This window comes from Rhinolophus sinicus, chromosome 7, assembly GCF_057876585.1.
Source record: "Rhinolophus sinicus isolate RSI-liver-muscle chromosome 7, RSI-T2T, whole genome shotgun sequence".
NCBI lineage: Eukaryota > Metazoa > Chordata > Mammalia > Chiroptera > Rhinolophidae > Rhinolophus > Rhinolophus sinicus.
This window is the reverse complement of record NC_142507.1, coordinates 6,580,639-6,598,058: the sequence shown is the minus strand read 5'-3', so window position 1 is coordinate 6,598,058 and position 17,420 is coordinate 6,580,639. Positions and strand designations below refer to the sequence as shown.

Genomic DNA, 17,420 nt, shown 5'->3' with positions numbered 1-17,420 from the left:
GAAATTCTTTTGAGGTGCCATTATACTGAAGTCATAGATGATTCAAGAAGCAGAAAGAAGTGATCAGGCATTCCTCTCCTTAGAGGACCCACCTGATACTGTGGCCTTCCTATACAAAAGTAACTTCTGGGTAAAACCAGACAGGGCAGGGCAAAGGAGCTTTACTTTTCCAGGAAAAAAAAAATTACCAATCCAGTCCCATTTTGATAATTGACGTTGGAGCATCCAATGTCCTTCAGCCTATTAGTGCCTAGAAGGAATAATTTAAGAGAAAGCACTGCAGGTCAACAAAGATGAGGTTGCTTGGTTACTCTAAAGGGTTTGGTAGCATGCTGAGTCGCTCAGCTTTTTAGACGCACACTCATTGTATCCACATAGGAAAAGGATGGAGAAGACCACTTGAAACCGTTTTTAATTGCAAACTTGCTTCATCTGAAAACAGGCTTCGCTTTTGCAGTGCAAAAGCCAGAGTTCAGAGCTCTTTATTAAAATGTAAACTACCAAGATAGTAATAAATGTTGAATCTGATGTGTTCTTTTAAATATTGATCTTATTATGATGAGTTTGCTTTGAAGGAGTTTGAGCCGTTTTTTGAAGAAGGTAGGAAATTCAAAGTTTGTAGACTTCCTGGCCCACGAGTCCCAGAGGCAGCCCTGCTCAGAGCCTTGGAGATGGACAGACTCAGTCCAAATCCTACCCAGGCTGCTCTGTGCCTTTGGAAAACATTACTGTAAGTGTCTGACCTTTGATATCTCATCTCTTCCGTGAAAGCAGTGGTTTTCCTGTTACAGATTTACGGCCAGGATTGAGTAAGAAAATATATGTTACATGCTTAGCACCTAACAGGTTTCCAACAAATGTTCACTTATTATTTTGAAATTGAGAGAGCTGCAAATATCTTCTCTTTTGTATTCACAGAGTCTGTAACACATCTTTTTGCAATGAGTCACAAAGCTGTGCTAGTGGTGGGAGGGGCTTCAAGAGGGACTTGAGGAGGAGCCAGAGGGTGGTTGAAACTTTGGACTCTCTTTTAGCATTTAGTCTTATTCTCCTATTAAAAAATAAGAATTGGGGTCATGTTTGTTTTTTTCCAAATGGGTGAAAGTCAGGTGGGACTCAGAATGTTACCTGGGACTACAGAAAATGTTTTTCTTTCTCTTTATCATTGTGGGCCAGTTGGCTTAATATTTATTCTCTTTGGCTATATGTGTTTTATTTTATGTGCTAAACATTTTGCTAAAAATAGTGATACACTTTATTGTTTAGTGCATTAACAAATCAGTGTTAGGGCTGAGATGTGGAAATTTTGTAGGCAAACACTCTCTTACTACAATACTTGGCAGCTGAAACAGTTACCCATTATTTTCAAAATTCCAGTTTCTACTGAACTTTTGTCACATGCTTCCCAAATTTTGCTGATAAGAATATAAAAAACACATGGCTGTTGCAATCATCAAGTGCGGATTAGATTAGATTTATTCCCAAATCACAACAAACAATCTGAAACGTAGAATTCTCTGGTTATATATCTAGACTGTTTTAAAAACAGAAAATTTCAGATCTTTCCATGACCACTAGATTTGTATTGATGATGGTTTTTAAAAAAGTATTATTCCAATTAGCAGGGGAAAAAAAAAAAAAAAAAAAGATTAGCCAGATGAGGACTTGATGATTTTTAAACTAAGATTAAATGCATGTTAGTTATCATTTGACTTACCAGGATAAATAGTATTCATATCAGGGAAGGGAAAGGTGAAAAGGAGTGATGTGATGGGTGAGCTTATGGGTAGATATGGAACTGCAAGGAAAAGAGAGAGCTGTGAGCACTTTCATTTCCATAAATTAAAGGGAATAGGAACCCTACAGATTTACGTTTTAAGCATTGCCTTGGGAGATGTGAACATCTGGATTAGACTAAAGCAGGGGTGTCCAAACTGCGGCCCGCGGGCCAACTGCGGCCCACGATCCATTTTTAATTGGCCCGCAGCAAATTCCAAAAATATATTAAGTTTACTTAAATAAACCAGGTGAGGCAATATGTACTTCACCTCCAGTGAGTGGCCCGGCTGTTGGTGTATTTTACCGCATATGGCCCTTGGTAAAAAACGTTGAAAAGTGTTTGGACTTGAGGGATAGGTGGTGAGCAGAATTCAGGCCAAATGAGAAAAATGAACACGAGGAATAACTGCAGAATTAAGAAGAAAGCTACTTTGAGAATTTTAAAAATATGGCTGAGTACCTCATCGTGGTGAAGAGAAAAAAATCCCTGAAATAAAACTGCGTGGGTTCAAATCATAGTGCCACCACTTGGTAGGGATGTACTAACACATAGAAAAGGTGTCTGTCAGTACTTGGCATAGAGCAAATACTCTGTGAAACGTTTATTGTTGACGGTGATGTTTGTGATAATCAATATACTATTCCACAGAAAAATGCGGCCGATTACGCCCACATTGTGTTAATAAAAATAATTTGGTACTATTTTCAAATGTGTGATCATCACCAAATTGACAGACTAGAGTAGAATACTGGATACATTGTCAGTGGTATTATTTTTAATAGTATTAAATAAGAAAGGTCAGGTGCCTGAGAACACAAATTAGTAATCTAATTAAATCACCAGCAAAAGAGCCAGATCGTGTTAATAAGAGTCAGACTTGTTATTACAGAGCAATTATGAAAGTGAAATATTGAAAGATGCTATGTATCCACTACTAGGCTTTACACGATTCATTTTATACAGGCAGAGAAGTGTAGATTAATCAGTTCATTTGATAAGCTAAAAGGCTCCTTTATTAAAATGTTTATATCATTTGTAAAAAGGGAGCAACACTGGTGAAGATCTGAAAAGACTCTGTGTCACGCTGGACGACATTCATTTATGAAACTGTTTGCAGGAGTCACTCATTGGAACTGACGCCAAGGGCCACGTGACGTAATTCGTGAGGTTAAGTGACAGTTTCTGGTTTTGACATTTTGTACATTTCCTGAAATCACTCTCCAATAAAATGATTTCCATGGTTCACCAAACTATTATTTGGTTACATTTTATGTTTGATGAATGTAAATCTGTTATGAAATATCAGAATGTTCACAGGACTAGTGAACAGTCTCTTTCTCCCCCCCCCCCCGACCCCCACTTGGTTTCTGGCCTTCACAAAGATAGGACGAGCTTTACGGGCTCCTAAATACTGTGTTATTCCAACGGGACACACCCCAAAATTCAGACTTTTATACCAGGCCCACCTGGGCTTCATTCCAGGCTCCATCAGTTTCAAATTTGGAGACTTAAGGGCAGACTGAGTTACCTTACCTCTCTGAGCCCAGTCTCCTGATTCTCAGGTACGAGAAATGGTCACAGACTGGAGACTGAGAATGGAGCCCCTCGGGAACCTCATAGTAACTACTCGGCTGTTTCCATTCCTCACAACAAAATTACCTCATGATTTTGTTGTGAGGAATGCTGGACTGTCTTTATATAAATAGCTATCACAGTACCTGACAGAGATACAAATTAATGAGCTGTCCTTTTATTTTTATTTCCATGAATCTTTAAAGAGCTGCAGTCATTGGGTCAAATGCTGTTGGGTACTACCTATATCTATTTGAACTAGTCTATTTAATACACTGAAGTTGCGTGTGTGTGTGTGCGCGTGCACGTGCACGTAATGGTAAGGATTCTTTGAGTGTTTATTTTTTGCTAGAAAAGTGGGAAATGATTTTCACATGCAAACATCCATATATATATTTAAATGTAACAGGAATTAGTGAATTGGTCTGTTTGGGTGTAATTGAAAGAGATTTGAATTTAAAGTTCTGAAGCTCTGGGAAGCTTTGATAAAATTTTTATCTTGAGATTCATCTGTTTTAGGACGTAGGGTGTAGATTAAATATATTGAATAAAGTGTCCTGGGTGACTTTGACCTGCCTCACTCTGTCCTTAGCTGAGAATCTGTGAAGATGAAAGTTCTTGAGGAACTCACAAGAGATTGGGGAAAATATACATGGACTGTGTAAGAAGTTATCTCAATATAGCATATGTGCTGAAACATATGTATACACTACTTGTGATGGGAGCACAGAGGAGGTGACATTTGCATTGGGTTTCGAGGGAAGAATAAGAGTTTAACAGGAGAGGGACAAAAAGATATTCAAAATGTAAAAGGAATAACACTGATCAAGGCTGAAAGACATGAGAGGTTTCCCAAAGGAAGGAGGTGGTCTTCCTGAGTGACTTATTGGGTGGACATCAACACTGCGATCTATTCAGATTTTATTCCTGGATTTATAAGCAAGGACTAAGGACAAATTCTTCCTTTCAAGACAAATGTAAGATATATTTACAAGAAAACATGTTTCTTGTTGTTGTTGGGAAGGCACTGTTTATTATGATTGTGTTATTTTTAGATTATCACCAAAGGCCAAAGGTTTTGTACATAGCAGGAAAAACAATTAGTAAATGCAATAAGAGTGCCTTAGCGTGCACTTCTATTTTCAAGGTTAATTATTTGTTTAATTAAAGACTTCAGAATCAACCCGAGATGCTGTTGCCTAGAAATAGTAGATGAACGTGAATCTCTTTGGTAGTGGAAGAATTGTGTAACAACTTTTTTTAATCTCTCAGTAAGATCTGGCCTTTTCTCACTTTGAAGACCCTATGACATTGTTCCTTTATTTATATTACTTTCTCTTAATTGTTGATTATTTATACAATTTTATCTGCATTTGACAAATGAGGGAAATGAGGCTTAAAGAGGCTAAGTGATATACCTAAGTTCCCATACCTAGAAAGTGGTAGAGCCATGATTTGTACTCAAACAATTCTGCATTGTTGAAAGACAGCTCTTGAGATTTTATGAGAGGTTCAATTGGAAAGCCAAGGAATTCGAGGCAGGGAGATTGCGGTGGAGGCTCTTGAAATTGTCAGGAAAAAAAGAGGCTGCTGGAGGAACAGAGAAACACAAATGACAAGACATTGCCAAATGGAATCCAGAGCATGTGGTCACTCAGTGTGGAGGAAGAATGAAGAGTTGAAGGTGATTTCTGAGGTCTGGTTGGTTTTTCTCTGGCTTTCTCTACAACAGGAAACACAAAGAAAGAATGGAGTTGGATGAAAATAGTTATTTGTGTCTGGGGTTCAGTTTAGGAAACCTGGACATCGTTGGTGCCGTGCTCTGGAGCTCAAATAAAAGATCAGAAAAAAAGATATGGGTTTATTAATGACTTGGACATATCCTTCAGGTTTCTTTAAGTGCTGATTTTTGGCTTTGTCCTCTCACATCAGCTACCCTATATTGAGTTGGTTGCTTTTCTTCTTTTTTTTGCTTCCTTGACAGAAAGTAAAAGTATGCCCATAATTTATGTAATGTCATTATAATACATAATCCTGTAATGTAGGCTTGGCCAGATGTCTAAGAGGTAAAAAGCAGAATGAGCCTTGCTTGCTTCCATATTTTATCTGTATTGTTCTATTTGTTGTGTGCTGCTCATCGTCGAGAATTAGATCTAAGCTCACCATTGTCTGGACTCATTTTGCTAGCCACTGTTCAGTAGGATGTCACGTGTGCTAGAAAGACTGCCCTGAGCGCCACCTGATATTTATCTCATTGAAAGCCAAGTTTGGGGTTCCTGTGGTATTGGCTTTCATTGCAGAGCTGGACGAGTATGCTAATTACTTTCATTCTGATGTCCTCTGCAGAAACTGCCTCTTTGGGAGCTAGGACCTGTGATGACGACCTTACGGAACAGCAGTTGAGAGCAGCCTCAGGTAATTAGTCTATTTGTCCTCAAAACTGAGTTGGTCCTCAATGAGTTACAGTTGTGACTCTCATAATTTATGCAACAAATGGATCTCTGGAACTGCTCTAATTAGATCTGACCAGATCCCTTATACAAGTAAGTTAAAAGCAAACTTAAAATTGTCCATATATTTGGATGCATATGTAATGTCTTAAAGAACAAGTAACTTCTGCTGGATAATTTCTCACATCTACATTTATACACTATGAAGTTTCACCAAAGTGGTCGGTTTTTATGCAAAGTGTAAGTCAATAAGCTGGATATTATTGTTACACAAGTCAAACAACCTGGTGTGTGGAGTTATGGTTGGTAATTAATGGGTTGATTGGATTTTGTATAGCTATGTCAACACATTTACTAGTCTCGGTGCTTTGTGTGTATATGTGTGTGTTAAAAATGGCAGCCTTGCCTTGTTAACTGCATTAAATTCAGATAATTTAAGAGGAAATTCACCCATGTTGCTACACACACCTCATTTATTTCTGCTGTATAAACATGATCCCAGTTTCCAGATTTATACAATTGGAATAATAATGTGCTATATAGAACAAGAAATGATTATAAAAAAGTCTTTCACATTCATAATGGGGTATTGAAATACTTAAAAAAAATACAGTTTTGCAAGTGAAAACATTCCTCCAATATAAAGTCAGGATTTCCCTCTTAAGAAATTATTCAAAGTTAAGTTTACTTTCCCCTATGCATGTCTCATGAATACTTTTTAATTTTAGATGTTATTTTCCCTAGAAAACTAGATGGCATATTTAAGATAAAATAGCACAAATCCAGTTCCCTTCACCCACCTCAAAAGATTTCATAAATGACCAGATTGGAAATAATAGGGAAAAAAAAAATCAAGACTATGACAAAAAAAATGCCAGACTATGGCTCTTATTAGAGACCATTCCCTGTGAATACATTTCTTTATTGTTTTGTAAACAAAGACATCAAAACCTGCATCTTCACCTCAATCTCTCTGAGAAGTTTTATATTTAGATACTCCCATGCCTTCTGGGTATTGTCATGGAGATGTTCTTACAGGGAAATCAAATGTAACAAATTCTAAATTGAACATCTCTTTTTCTGCCAAACCATGCCTTTTCCTCTTTTCCCCATCTCCACTGATGATGGCATCATGCCGTAGACCTAGTTACACCAAGTAAGAAAAGTAGGAATCATCAACTTCATTCAAAATATCAGTGCCTTACTGACGGTAAAGGGGGTTAAATATACGGTGATGGAAGGAGAACTGACTCTGGGTGGTGAGCACACAATGTGATATATAGATGATGTATTACAGAATTGTACACCTGAAACCTAGGTAACGTTACTAACCATTGTCACCCCAATAAACTTAAAAAAAATTAGTTTCAGAGACTGCAGGGCATAAGTCATTAATAAGACAGATGAATTCTCTCATTTTTGGACACTGTTTCTATACAAATTAGTTATTTTCAGATTGCAATAAACATAATGAAGGAAGTAAAAGAGGTTGTGAAAATGTGGTCCCCGGAGAAGGGTGTAGTAACATCTGTTGAGAAAAGGAAATTGAGGAAGACACAGAAGTGACCCTTGCAGTGAGTACACAGTGTGGAAGACATTGGTGGCTTTGAGAAGAGCGATTTGTGTGAAGCCAGCCTGGAAAGGGTTGAACGATGAGTGTGATTTAGTAGAAAGAGAAAATGCAAAGACACCCAAACCGGACTGAAAGCAAACCAAACAAACAAATACCCCTTTTTCAGTTTTGTTGAGGGGAATAGACGAATGGCATAGAGTCTGGTCTCCTCCTTTTTTCTTCCCAGTTTTGCTTCCTAAATTCAATTCGGTGTGCCAGAGAACCTGTATTGCCTGCCTACTCTATTCCAGGCACTGTTCCAGGTGCTTCTGGCATAAAGAGAAACAAGATAATCACTGTTTTCAGTAAGTGGGTACCTATTAGGGAAAGTAGGCAATGCAAGGGATAATTTCCACATCCTCTGGTAAGTTGTTTGACATTGATGTACTGGAAAAAGAAGACAACCTTATTCAGAAACATTAATCCCAGTTCAAGGCTCAAGGAAGACTTTTTGGAGAAAGAAATCATCAATGGTAATAGTAATGATACAGCCAGTATTCTTAAATACTTATATTGTGTGAGGCTCTGTGCTGACTGATTTTTATATCTTACAACAAACCTCTGAGATTGGCATTATTATTAACTCCAGTTTTATAGCTGCTGAAACAGATATTTCCCAAGCTGGGCTTGAAAAAAAACACACGAAAAACAAAAAACATCTATACAATGGAGAAAGTTGTTCTAGATAAAACAAGGAAATAGAATGGTCTGTAGAGGAAGAAGGCATTGCTAACAGCCGCCTGTTTTCTAGACCAGGGGTTCACAGAATGCGATCCCTGGATCGATGCTTCACCATCACCTGGGAACATGCAGACGTAATTCTCAGGCCTCCCTCTAAACCTATCGAATCAGAAACTCTAGGGATGGAGCCCAGCAGTCTGATTTCTAACAAGTCTCCCAGGGGATTCAGCTGCCCTATAGTTTGAGAAGACCGTTCTTGCATATTAAGTGCCAGGTAGGAAGTGAAGAAAGAAGAGACTGGCATGGTGGAGAAGGACCAGGTCCCTTGGAGGTATTCTTGCCACGTACAGAACGTTGAACTTTTTCTTTATAACAGACGGGAGTCCCTGAAAGATTGGAAGTAGATTTAAATAGATCATATAGAGGATAGAGTTGAAGGGTGGGGGTGGGGGTGGGGACTGGGCAGGGAGACAGTGGAGGGGCCCAGGGAAGACTTCTTATAAACCAGGTGTCTTGAAGAGATGCTCCATATATGAAACTAAAGATATTTAAGTTACTGTCCTCTGCTTCCTATGTACATGATGATTCCAGGGCTTAAAAAGTATGTAATGTTGTCCTTAGGAGACTCAAAGAGAGGGGTTCCAAACCCACAGTGTGTAAACCAATGGGAACCAAGCACAGTTGTATCTTAGATCAGAGGTACATTACTGAGGTCGAATTGCTTAAAAATTGTATATTATTATGTTATAGAATAAATTAATAGTGGTTTTTCTAATCAGTTTTTTTTTGTTATTCCATGATAATAATTAAGCTAGTCACTCAAAACTTTTCTTTAAAATATAGCTTATGTGTATGTGTAAATTACCTTATCATCATCTCAGCCATGATAAAAATGCTAGGGGAAATTAATTGTGCTGCACTTCTAGAAGACTACAGTATTATTTTGAAACATTTAAAATTGAAAATATATTACCAATTGTCTGAGAACTGGGAAGGTCTACGGGACTCTAAGGCACATTTTAACCTTAAGCACATTTCATATCATAAAATGTAACATACGAATAAATGTTATAATACTTTCATTATTACTACATGTCATATATTAGTGAAAAAACGTAATAATGAAAGTGAAAACCGCCTTAGCATCTTCACCTTGGCATTCCATGTGTCTTTATTTTGAAAATTTACGTAATGAAATTTATGTAATTTCCCACAGATTCTAAGGCATCCCTTAAACACATTTAATGTCATGTATATATTCTTTATTTTTTTCCCCCTACAAAGCAGCTTACATTTTATGGCATTTTACAGTTGAGGAGACATGGTACTTGAAAATTAGAACGTAGCACTGCTCCCCTTATCCCCAAATCCAGTGTAGTTTTTCTGGAGAAAGTTGTTTCTCCCATTAATACTTTTCACTCGAAAGTCTATTTATAAAATGAATGTCAACTTTACTTCAAAAACTCTAAGAATGAAAGTGACTTTTGGGGAGGACTTGTATGAAACTTTATGGTGTATATAAGTTACCCTTTGATTATTTTTTGCATGATTAAAAATTTGCGAACTTCTATGGCTCCAAAGAGCCTACCTGTAATAAACAGCTTTCGCCTTCTAAACCACAAAACAGGTCTGAATTGCTTGAGCATTAGAGCTAATTGCCTGCCTACTTCAAAGGAAGAACCAGAGAAGGGAGGCGGTGGGGGGAAAGTCGCAGAAGCAGAGGCTGTGCGGGCCAATCCACCTCCAGAGGTTATGAGCTGTGGCTTGGATGGGCCGGGCTAAGTTATGGCCTTAGGAACTCCTGTTTGCGATTAAGTTGATGGGGAGAGTCTATCCCACAGTCTCTCCCTGCTGCTGACACAGAGTCTTTGTTCACATTCAGATTTCTCAAACTGTTGCCAGGGTCAGGCTGAGGTCAGACACCACAGTGATGTATGGAAGAACATGTCTGGGAATTTCTGTCGCCCTTAAAACACATACTAGAAAATGAAGAATTGGACCCTGCAAAAACCGTCTGATGAGACCCAGAGTATACTGTAGTTTTTCCTTGAGTACCTTCATAATTTTCGTTTTCTCCTCCTGACACGCAATGTTTTATTAATGTGAGTTGCGATAGCCCTTACAATTTTATGTCCCCTCAAGATAAGGACCCTGGTAGCACTCTGACACTTCATTTTCCAGCCCTGGGGGAAAGGTCCAGTAAATCTACTCAAAGAAATCTTGCATCCCTTCCCCAGGATGAGTTGAAAAGTAATTGCTGTGGGTTGCCATAGGTCGCGGCCTGACACTGGATGTCACGTCATGTCACGTGTGTGGACTTGGCAGGGACACAGCCCAATCCGGTCATGAGCTCAGAGTTCCAGCCTCCCCCCCTCCCAAACCACGCCGGTGTCCCCACCCAGCCTGGGCCTGAGCTGGGAGGAGGGAGCCTGTGTTTGATCAGTAATTATCATTGCCGGGTGAACACAGGCTAGAGCCATGAGAAGTTTCCATTCTCTCTTCTTAAAGTCAAACATCCATGTGTGTTTGCCTGAAAGGGAAGCGTCACTCAAACCCTCAGATGACTGAGCCCCCTCCACGGCGACCACCCCTCTGCTTTTGTTCAGCAGCAAAGTGCAAATATGGAATGGATGGATTTGTACGGTGTCTTGCAGGAATCACAGTGGAAGCAGACTCTTCTTTCAAATGCATTAAATGTCTTGTTTTTCCCCTTCACTTTTTGGGAGTTGCCCACGGTGGAACACAGAGCTGCCCCCCTCAGTTGTGTACTGCTCACACCGTTGCAGACCATGGTGGCAAAAGAGGCACTAAATAGCATTTTCTTTCTTTCTTTCTTTCTTTCTTTCTTTTTTTTTTTTTTTTTGTGCTCAGCTGCTACATATGACAGTGGATATTTCATTCTGCTGTCAGAACATTATTAATAAAACATGGGGTGTGGAGAGGGCCACGATTTCCCCTTTCAATCACTATAGCATTTGCAATGAAAATTTTATGCAGTGTGTAATTTTCAGTTAATGCTTGACACTTAAAATGTCCATAGCAGCGTTTTGTCTGGTTATTGAAGGGTTAATTGTATCATGTTCTCGGCATAAAAGCTCTGCTTATCAAAAGCAAATAGAAGAGTGTATGCATATGTGTGTCGATGACCTTTTGCCTTTCCAGGGTTAATTTATATGGTCATTAAAGATTTTATGAAATTGAGCAGCCTGGTGCTTCAAACCCCATTTTACCTTCTTCTCCTAATTTATGTCATTCCTACCTGAACAGGGGAATATGATTTTTATTTTTTCTGCTGCCATGCTGTGGGGAGTTGCGAGTCTGGTTATCTGGCATTACTCAGATTGCTAAAAATTCATTAAAATGTGACATCAGCGCAGTGAGAGACAAATGATCACAGGATGAAAGAGAACAGTGGGCCTTTCACGGATTAGTGCTACACAGACCCAGCATAGAGGCTAACTGCATAAACAGATTAATCCACCAGCAGCGGCATAGCTAAGATTTACAGAATAATTAAATAGGGTTGAGTTACTATGAGGATTTCCATGTAATCTAGCTGGTGTGAACCCGTGAATGAGGTGTGGGGTGATGTGGTTGTCATACAAGAAATAGACCTTCTTATGTCCTATGCCCTGTATAGCTCCCCCTATAGAAAAAAAAAAAAATCCCAATGTAACTGAACTTTTGAGATCTCACTCTGAGAAATTCCAAAGAATTCCTCTGGGGTCTAGGGACTGAAGGCAGGAGTAACACCTGTCTTACATTTAACCTGCCATTATCACATTACTCCACGAAGAGTTTTTTTTCTAAGAATTTGGTTTGCTATACCATCTATCCAAGTCCAGGGAACAGTGGGGTCCATGTGGCTTAGAAGCTTCTACTGTTGAAATGACAGAACTGCCTTACAACCATTTTTCAGTCTTTCCTAGCTTCAACGATACTTCAAAATGATTTCTTTTATGTCCATTTGGTATAGGTCCCTTTTCTCAATGGATATAAACGGAGTCGCTTTAGATAAAAATTCGCATGGGTATAGTCAGCAGGTTCTGATACAGACTTTTGAATAAATTTACGTTCGTTTTTGAGAATGAATGCAGATGGTTCATAAGTAACCGCATTTTTAAATGGTCACATAGTTCTTTGTTCATTTGCGGGAGGGTGTGGGTTTCAAGTCTACTGACTGGTCTGCTTTTCTTAACAGAAGAACAAAACGAAGAGGCAGAAGGAGCTATTAAACCTACAACAACAGTAGCCGAGGAGGATGAGAAAGATAGAAGTGAGAGAGACCCTGGTGAAGGCAAAAACTCTAATAAAGACTCTGGTAAGATGCTAGAATCATTCACCTTTCCTTCTCCTGCCCCCACTCCCCACAATCAATTCTTTACCCACCCACCCCCAAGCTTATTAAAAGCTTTTATTCATTTTAAACTGTCCGAATATCCCCACTACTATTCATTGCATGAGATTTCTATCAGTAGCCTCCCATTGACCTATTTTTAATCATAACCATCTGATGGAATAGATGTGATGTGGATAAGTTGAGGAATATTACAGGACGACCAGCGAGATTATTTTTTAATCAAATCAGTTTGTGTGCTTGTAATTTTTTAAGCGCCTTTCATTAATCTTAGCTATACTTGTGATTCCTCTGATGGCATATTAATTTTTCATAAGCACAGGATTCGATATCACTTGAATTTTTTCATTCAATCACAGACACACACACACACACACACACACCCCTGCACACCACATAACCCTAAAAATAAATGTTATTTTTCCTTGCTTTTTTTACAACTTACACTCAGGAATTTGCCCTTTTTAAGGGCATCTATTTGAGGCATTTCAAACAAAATCCAGTGAAAAAGTTTACAGATGATTCAGCCTAAGAAAGAGGAAATATCATTGAAAACGGATTAGGTGCTGGGTAATTTTGATCTTCTAGAATAGACAAATCCCAGTAATGAAAGCTACTGTCTTTGAAAACAAACCTTCATGTCATGACATTTACTTGTGCACAAACAAACCCTAGGCCAACATCTGGTGTGGATACCTAAGGCTTTTTCTGTGTTTGATTTGGCAAATATATGACTTCATCCATGCTTTGTATGTATGAGATGGGAATCTGTGGTCCCGATGAATATTACATTGGCTACTTTTGCTGCACGCTATACCTAGTTTTATTATGTTGGACTCATTGAAGCAGAAGAAGTGCTGAAACGGGTTCAAGCCTATTAGTTTCAGGTAGTCATCTATCTTTCCCTTGAATTCCAGTGACAGCTGCATAGAAAGAAGCTTGTTTTCACTATGAAGACATTGGGTTGTGCACAAAATATCATTTTTACATGCAACTTGATTTAAACCCGAATTATCCCACATTTGTAATTCAGGCTTTGCGTATCTTAGTTTTGCATTCTCTTCGAGAAGTATTTGAAGGGCCTCCCTGCTCCACACCGCACACCGTTCAATGCTAAATTGCTCTCAGGAGTCCAGTGAGAAAGCGCCACTTAAATTTGCGTCCAGGATATAGTGGCTAACATATGATTCTAATTTGACTTCAACAAAGAGGATCTAAGGTCGGTATTGAGCCTAAAGCAAAGTAAAAAAAAAAAAAAAAAAAGAAAGATGCCATAGCTGTATGTTAGCCAGCCGGCTCCTGAGGTTACTGACAAGGAATTTGAAGTACCTAGCGATCAGTTAAGGTCAAGGGCAGTGCCAGCTCAGCCTCATTTGAAAAGAATTGGAAATAGCAAGGTAGTCAGTGTATTCACTCTAAGGGGGACCTCAGCTAGGCTAGCCGCCTGACTACTTCCGGGAGGCCAGGATTCTGTCTGCGCTTAGTGGTGTCTTTGTCATAGTAGCACCAGAAGAGATAGCAGGCTCTACCCCTGCCAGGCTTCAGAAGAAGGTGAGACACACAGATAGTATAGAAGAGTTCACTGAGTGCTCACGTAATAGTCAGGTATATGACATTGTGCTTTGCTTTAAATGTTGAATACCTTGTAAAGGATGGATTGTGGAAATAGCTTGGAAATGGCTCCAGGCTTACCACTGAGGGAAGAGTCTTGCCTGGAACAGACCACAGAGGCGGGTACTCCATCCCCACCAGCACAGTTTACGGCCCTGCATAAATAATGGGCTCCATCACTCCCTAATGGCCTGATGAGTTATTGTTCTTTCTTGGGAGCCTAATTGTACCATCTAGACAGGACTGGAGCATAGCAGAGGACGCAGAATATTGCATAGTGGCAGTTGCTTAAAACAAATTCTTATCCCTGTAGAAATGCCTCCCCACGTGTATCTATAGGGATAAAAATGGGCTTTAAGCACCAACCAAAAGCAATTACCGAGATGCAAATATTTAGCCTTGAAACCTCCCAGCCTTCAACACAGTTCTTGTTATTGACAACGAATATGAACTTTTAACAAAGTTTTCTGCTTCCTAAATTGAATCCAATTAGGTGAGATTATTGCATGGGTTTTTTTCCCCTTGTAAATATTTCTCCTGATGGACTAGCCATTTCTGTACATATTGTGTTTTCCTTATGTCAGTTAGAAATGTCAAAAACTATGAGCAAACTTATAAATTAATCACTATCTTAATGTGTTAGGTGGGAAAACAGTGTGACCCCACTTTAACACAGAAATTTTTAGACAGCAAGGAATTAACACATGTTAGGAAGATTGTGTTTGTGTAAGCTGTTGTACAGTGTTGCTGCCATTAGTCTCTAGGACGAGCGTTTGGCAATATGCAAGTTATATTTGCTGAATATTCATTCATAATAGAAAAGCCTCCTAATGCCTCATTTATATTGTCATTTAAATCTAGTGCCACTTTAGATTAATTATAATCCAAATTATAGCTCTGTGCAGTACGAGAATTAATATAGAGTTTATCCAGATTAATACATTTGCATTGAAAATGTAATATGTCTCTGCCATGGTGAAGGGGACCACTTTTTAATAAGGGAGTAAACATGAGGAGGGATGGAAATTAACCTTCATTATTGCAATTAAAATTATCCTTTCACTCTAGTCTCCTTAAAGAGAAGACTGTACCGGTAATTAGAATTTAAAATTATTTGGAGTTGAATAACATCATCTGTTATCTCCACGTTTTATAGTATTCAAATGTTATCAAATACATTGATTCATAAATAATAACTCAGTATTTTGTTTTATTGTTTTGCTTTGAGTACATATGTGTTATTGGATTTTCCTCACTTGTTATGAGTATAAACCATTTTACAACCTTCTGTGTTTTAGGGATTGAAAATTATTAAGTAGGCGGTATCTGAAGTGAAATGAATTATGTCATTTTTATATTAGCAATCTCATGCAAGTTAAATAATCTCATAACTGACAGATAATCATTGGCTCATCTATTTGGCAGTGCTTATTTGTAATTAGACTTCATTTTTTAGTTTAAGTGCATTAAAATGACATTGTTTTTTGAGACTATTGTGATGTCCTTAATAACACAAAATGACTTATGATCTCATTTCAAAATTTTGTCTAGAGTATCAAACAGGGTTTATTTCAAATAAAGTTACAGACATAAACTATGAGCAATCACCAAACTTAATCAAAACCTTCCTGAAATTGATTGGCCGTTATTTAATATATTTCTAGGATAAACAAAGCAGAAAGAGACCCCTGAGTTGAGCCCTTGTAATTCACTATGGAGGCCATAATACCTGAGATAGCACCACCTTGAAAAGTAGAAAAGGCACACATGCATAAAATGTAATTTCTGTGAACTTTGCAAACAATTCTGATGACCTGCCTTCCTCTCAAGAGTCTGTTTGTGTCTACATGATCACATTTTGGCATTCTCTGCTCTTCTTATCACTGGCATGCATTTCTGGGGTGCCTTGCTACAGCTAGGAGGGTCTAGTCTCTATTTATAGCTTCTTTTTAATTAAAAGTAAAATGGTCTTTACGCAGCTCCTCGCTTCCATTAAGATCATGGTTTAATTAAGTAGCCAAAAATCATTGAAGTGGCCAACAGTTCTCACAATGGCTATGAAATGACCCTCAAACTTAACTCTTATTTTCTTAATGTAGCACGACCATCACTAAATTCAAAAGCAGCTATATTGTTGATGACTATGAATAAGCATAAAAATAACAGATTAATTATACAAACATGTACACCAGTGCATAGCATAGTAAAATGTTCCAAAGCTTGAAATCAGTTTTTTTTTAAATCCTTTATAGTACCGATATTAGACTATATATGCTTATGAAAATAAGGCTACAGCGAGGCATTTAATAGGTTCAGAAGAGTTTCTGGTAGGTTTATTCTACGTCTCATATGTTTCCTAGGGCCTGCCTGCAAGCATCAAGAGTTACGGAAACAGGGAACTGGACCAATTTTTAATTTGGTCATGTCTGTTTCTACCATGTACACAAAAGAATGATAAGGGAATATGACTTATTGTTTTCTTAAAGGAACATATTCTGACTCATTAATGAGGAATTTAAAAAATAAAATCATCCAATCTCACAGGAGAAAGGGACTGATGGGCATTTGCTGGTGTCAATGGCAGTCATTTTCTACAACTTGATCAGACATCTTGCGCAGTACATTTTACTTGCAAATATTACATAGCATATTATTTTTTGAATGTTTATTTTTAATACTTTAAAAACAATAGCACAGAGTATGTTCTGCGTTGAGAAAGAAAAACCTATTTTTTTGATGCTAGAATTAATTATGAAATAAACATTCCTGTTTCTGACATATCTTTGGCTATCAGATACTGGCATAGTGTTTGATCAATGTAATGGAATTTGTCAGTCTCTCTCAAATTTTTCATTCAAATAGAAATATGATAAATTATTTTTTCAGATATCTAGAAGGAACCTACATTTATTCAAGGCATCTGTGTATGTAGGGAAAATGTACCAATTTAAATAAAATGTAATGTTTGTAAATCCACAAATTAATATCAGTGTAATTTGTTGAAAACATAGTACGAATTCTGTACCTACCACAAACTCCCCAAGGGAATAAAATTATCGTCATTAGGTCTTTTAAATTCTATTTTAATTGTGCTGTCCTCAGAGTCACTATTACTTTTAAATTCCTTTCAGAATTCAAAATTCCTGAAGTTGTTTATATGGCTTAAACATGCACCTTTATCCAGGATGGAAAAAGAATGTTATTTTTTGGTTCATTTTTACTTTGTTTTCATAACATCCTTGACCTTATTTTTAAATTAAAACTGGGTTATTTTGCAATAAGGTGCAATTTGTTCATTTATATGAACCGTATGTGGATTGAAAAAAATCAAGATAAATCTTCATGCACAGCATACAA

At 37.9% G+C, this 17,420-nt stretch overlaps 1 protein-coding gene across 4 annotated transcripts in view; it reads left to right on the top strand.

Moving 5' to 3' along the window:
- Positions 1 to 17,420, top strand: part of ZFHX4 (zinc finger homeobox 4) — a 182,144-nt gene that overhangs the window by 145,299 nt on the left and 19,425 nt on the right. For all 4 annotated transcript variants that reach the window (XM_088799363.1, XM_088799364.1, XM_088799362.1 and 1 more), the window contains exons 5-6: positions 5,699 to 5,767; positions 12,297 to 12,416. In XM_088799363.1, coding sequence (XP_088655489.1) covers positions 5,699 to 5,767; positions 12,297 to 12,416 — 189 coding nt within the window. The remainder of the gene's footprint in view (positions 1 to 5,698; positions 5,768 to 12,296; positions 12,417 to 17,420) is intronic.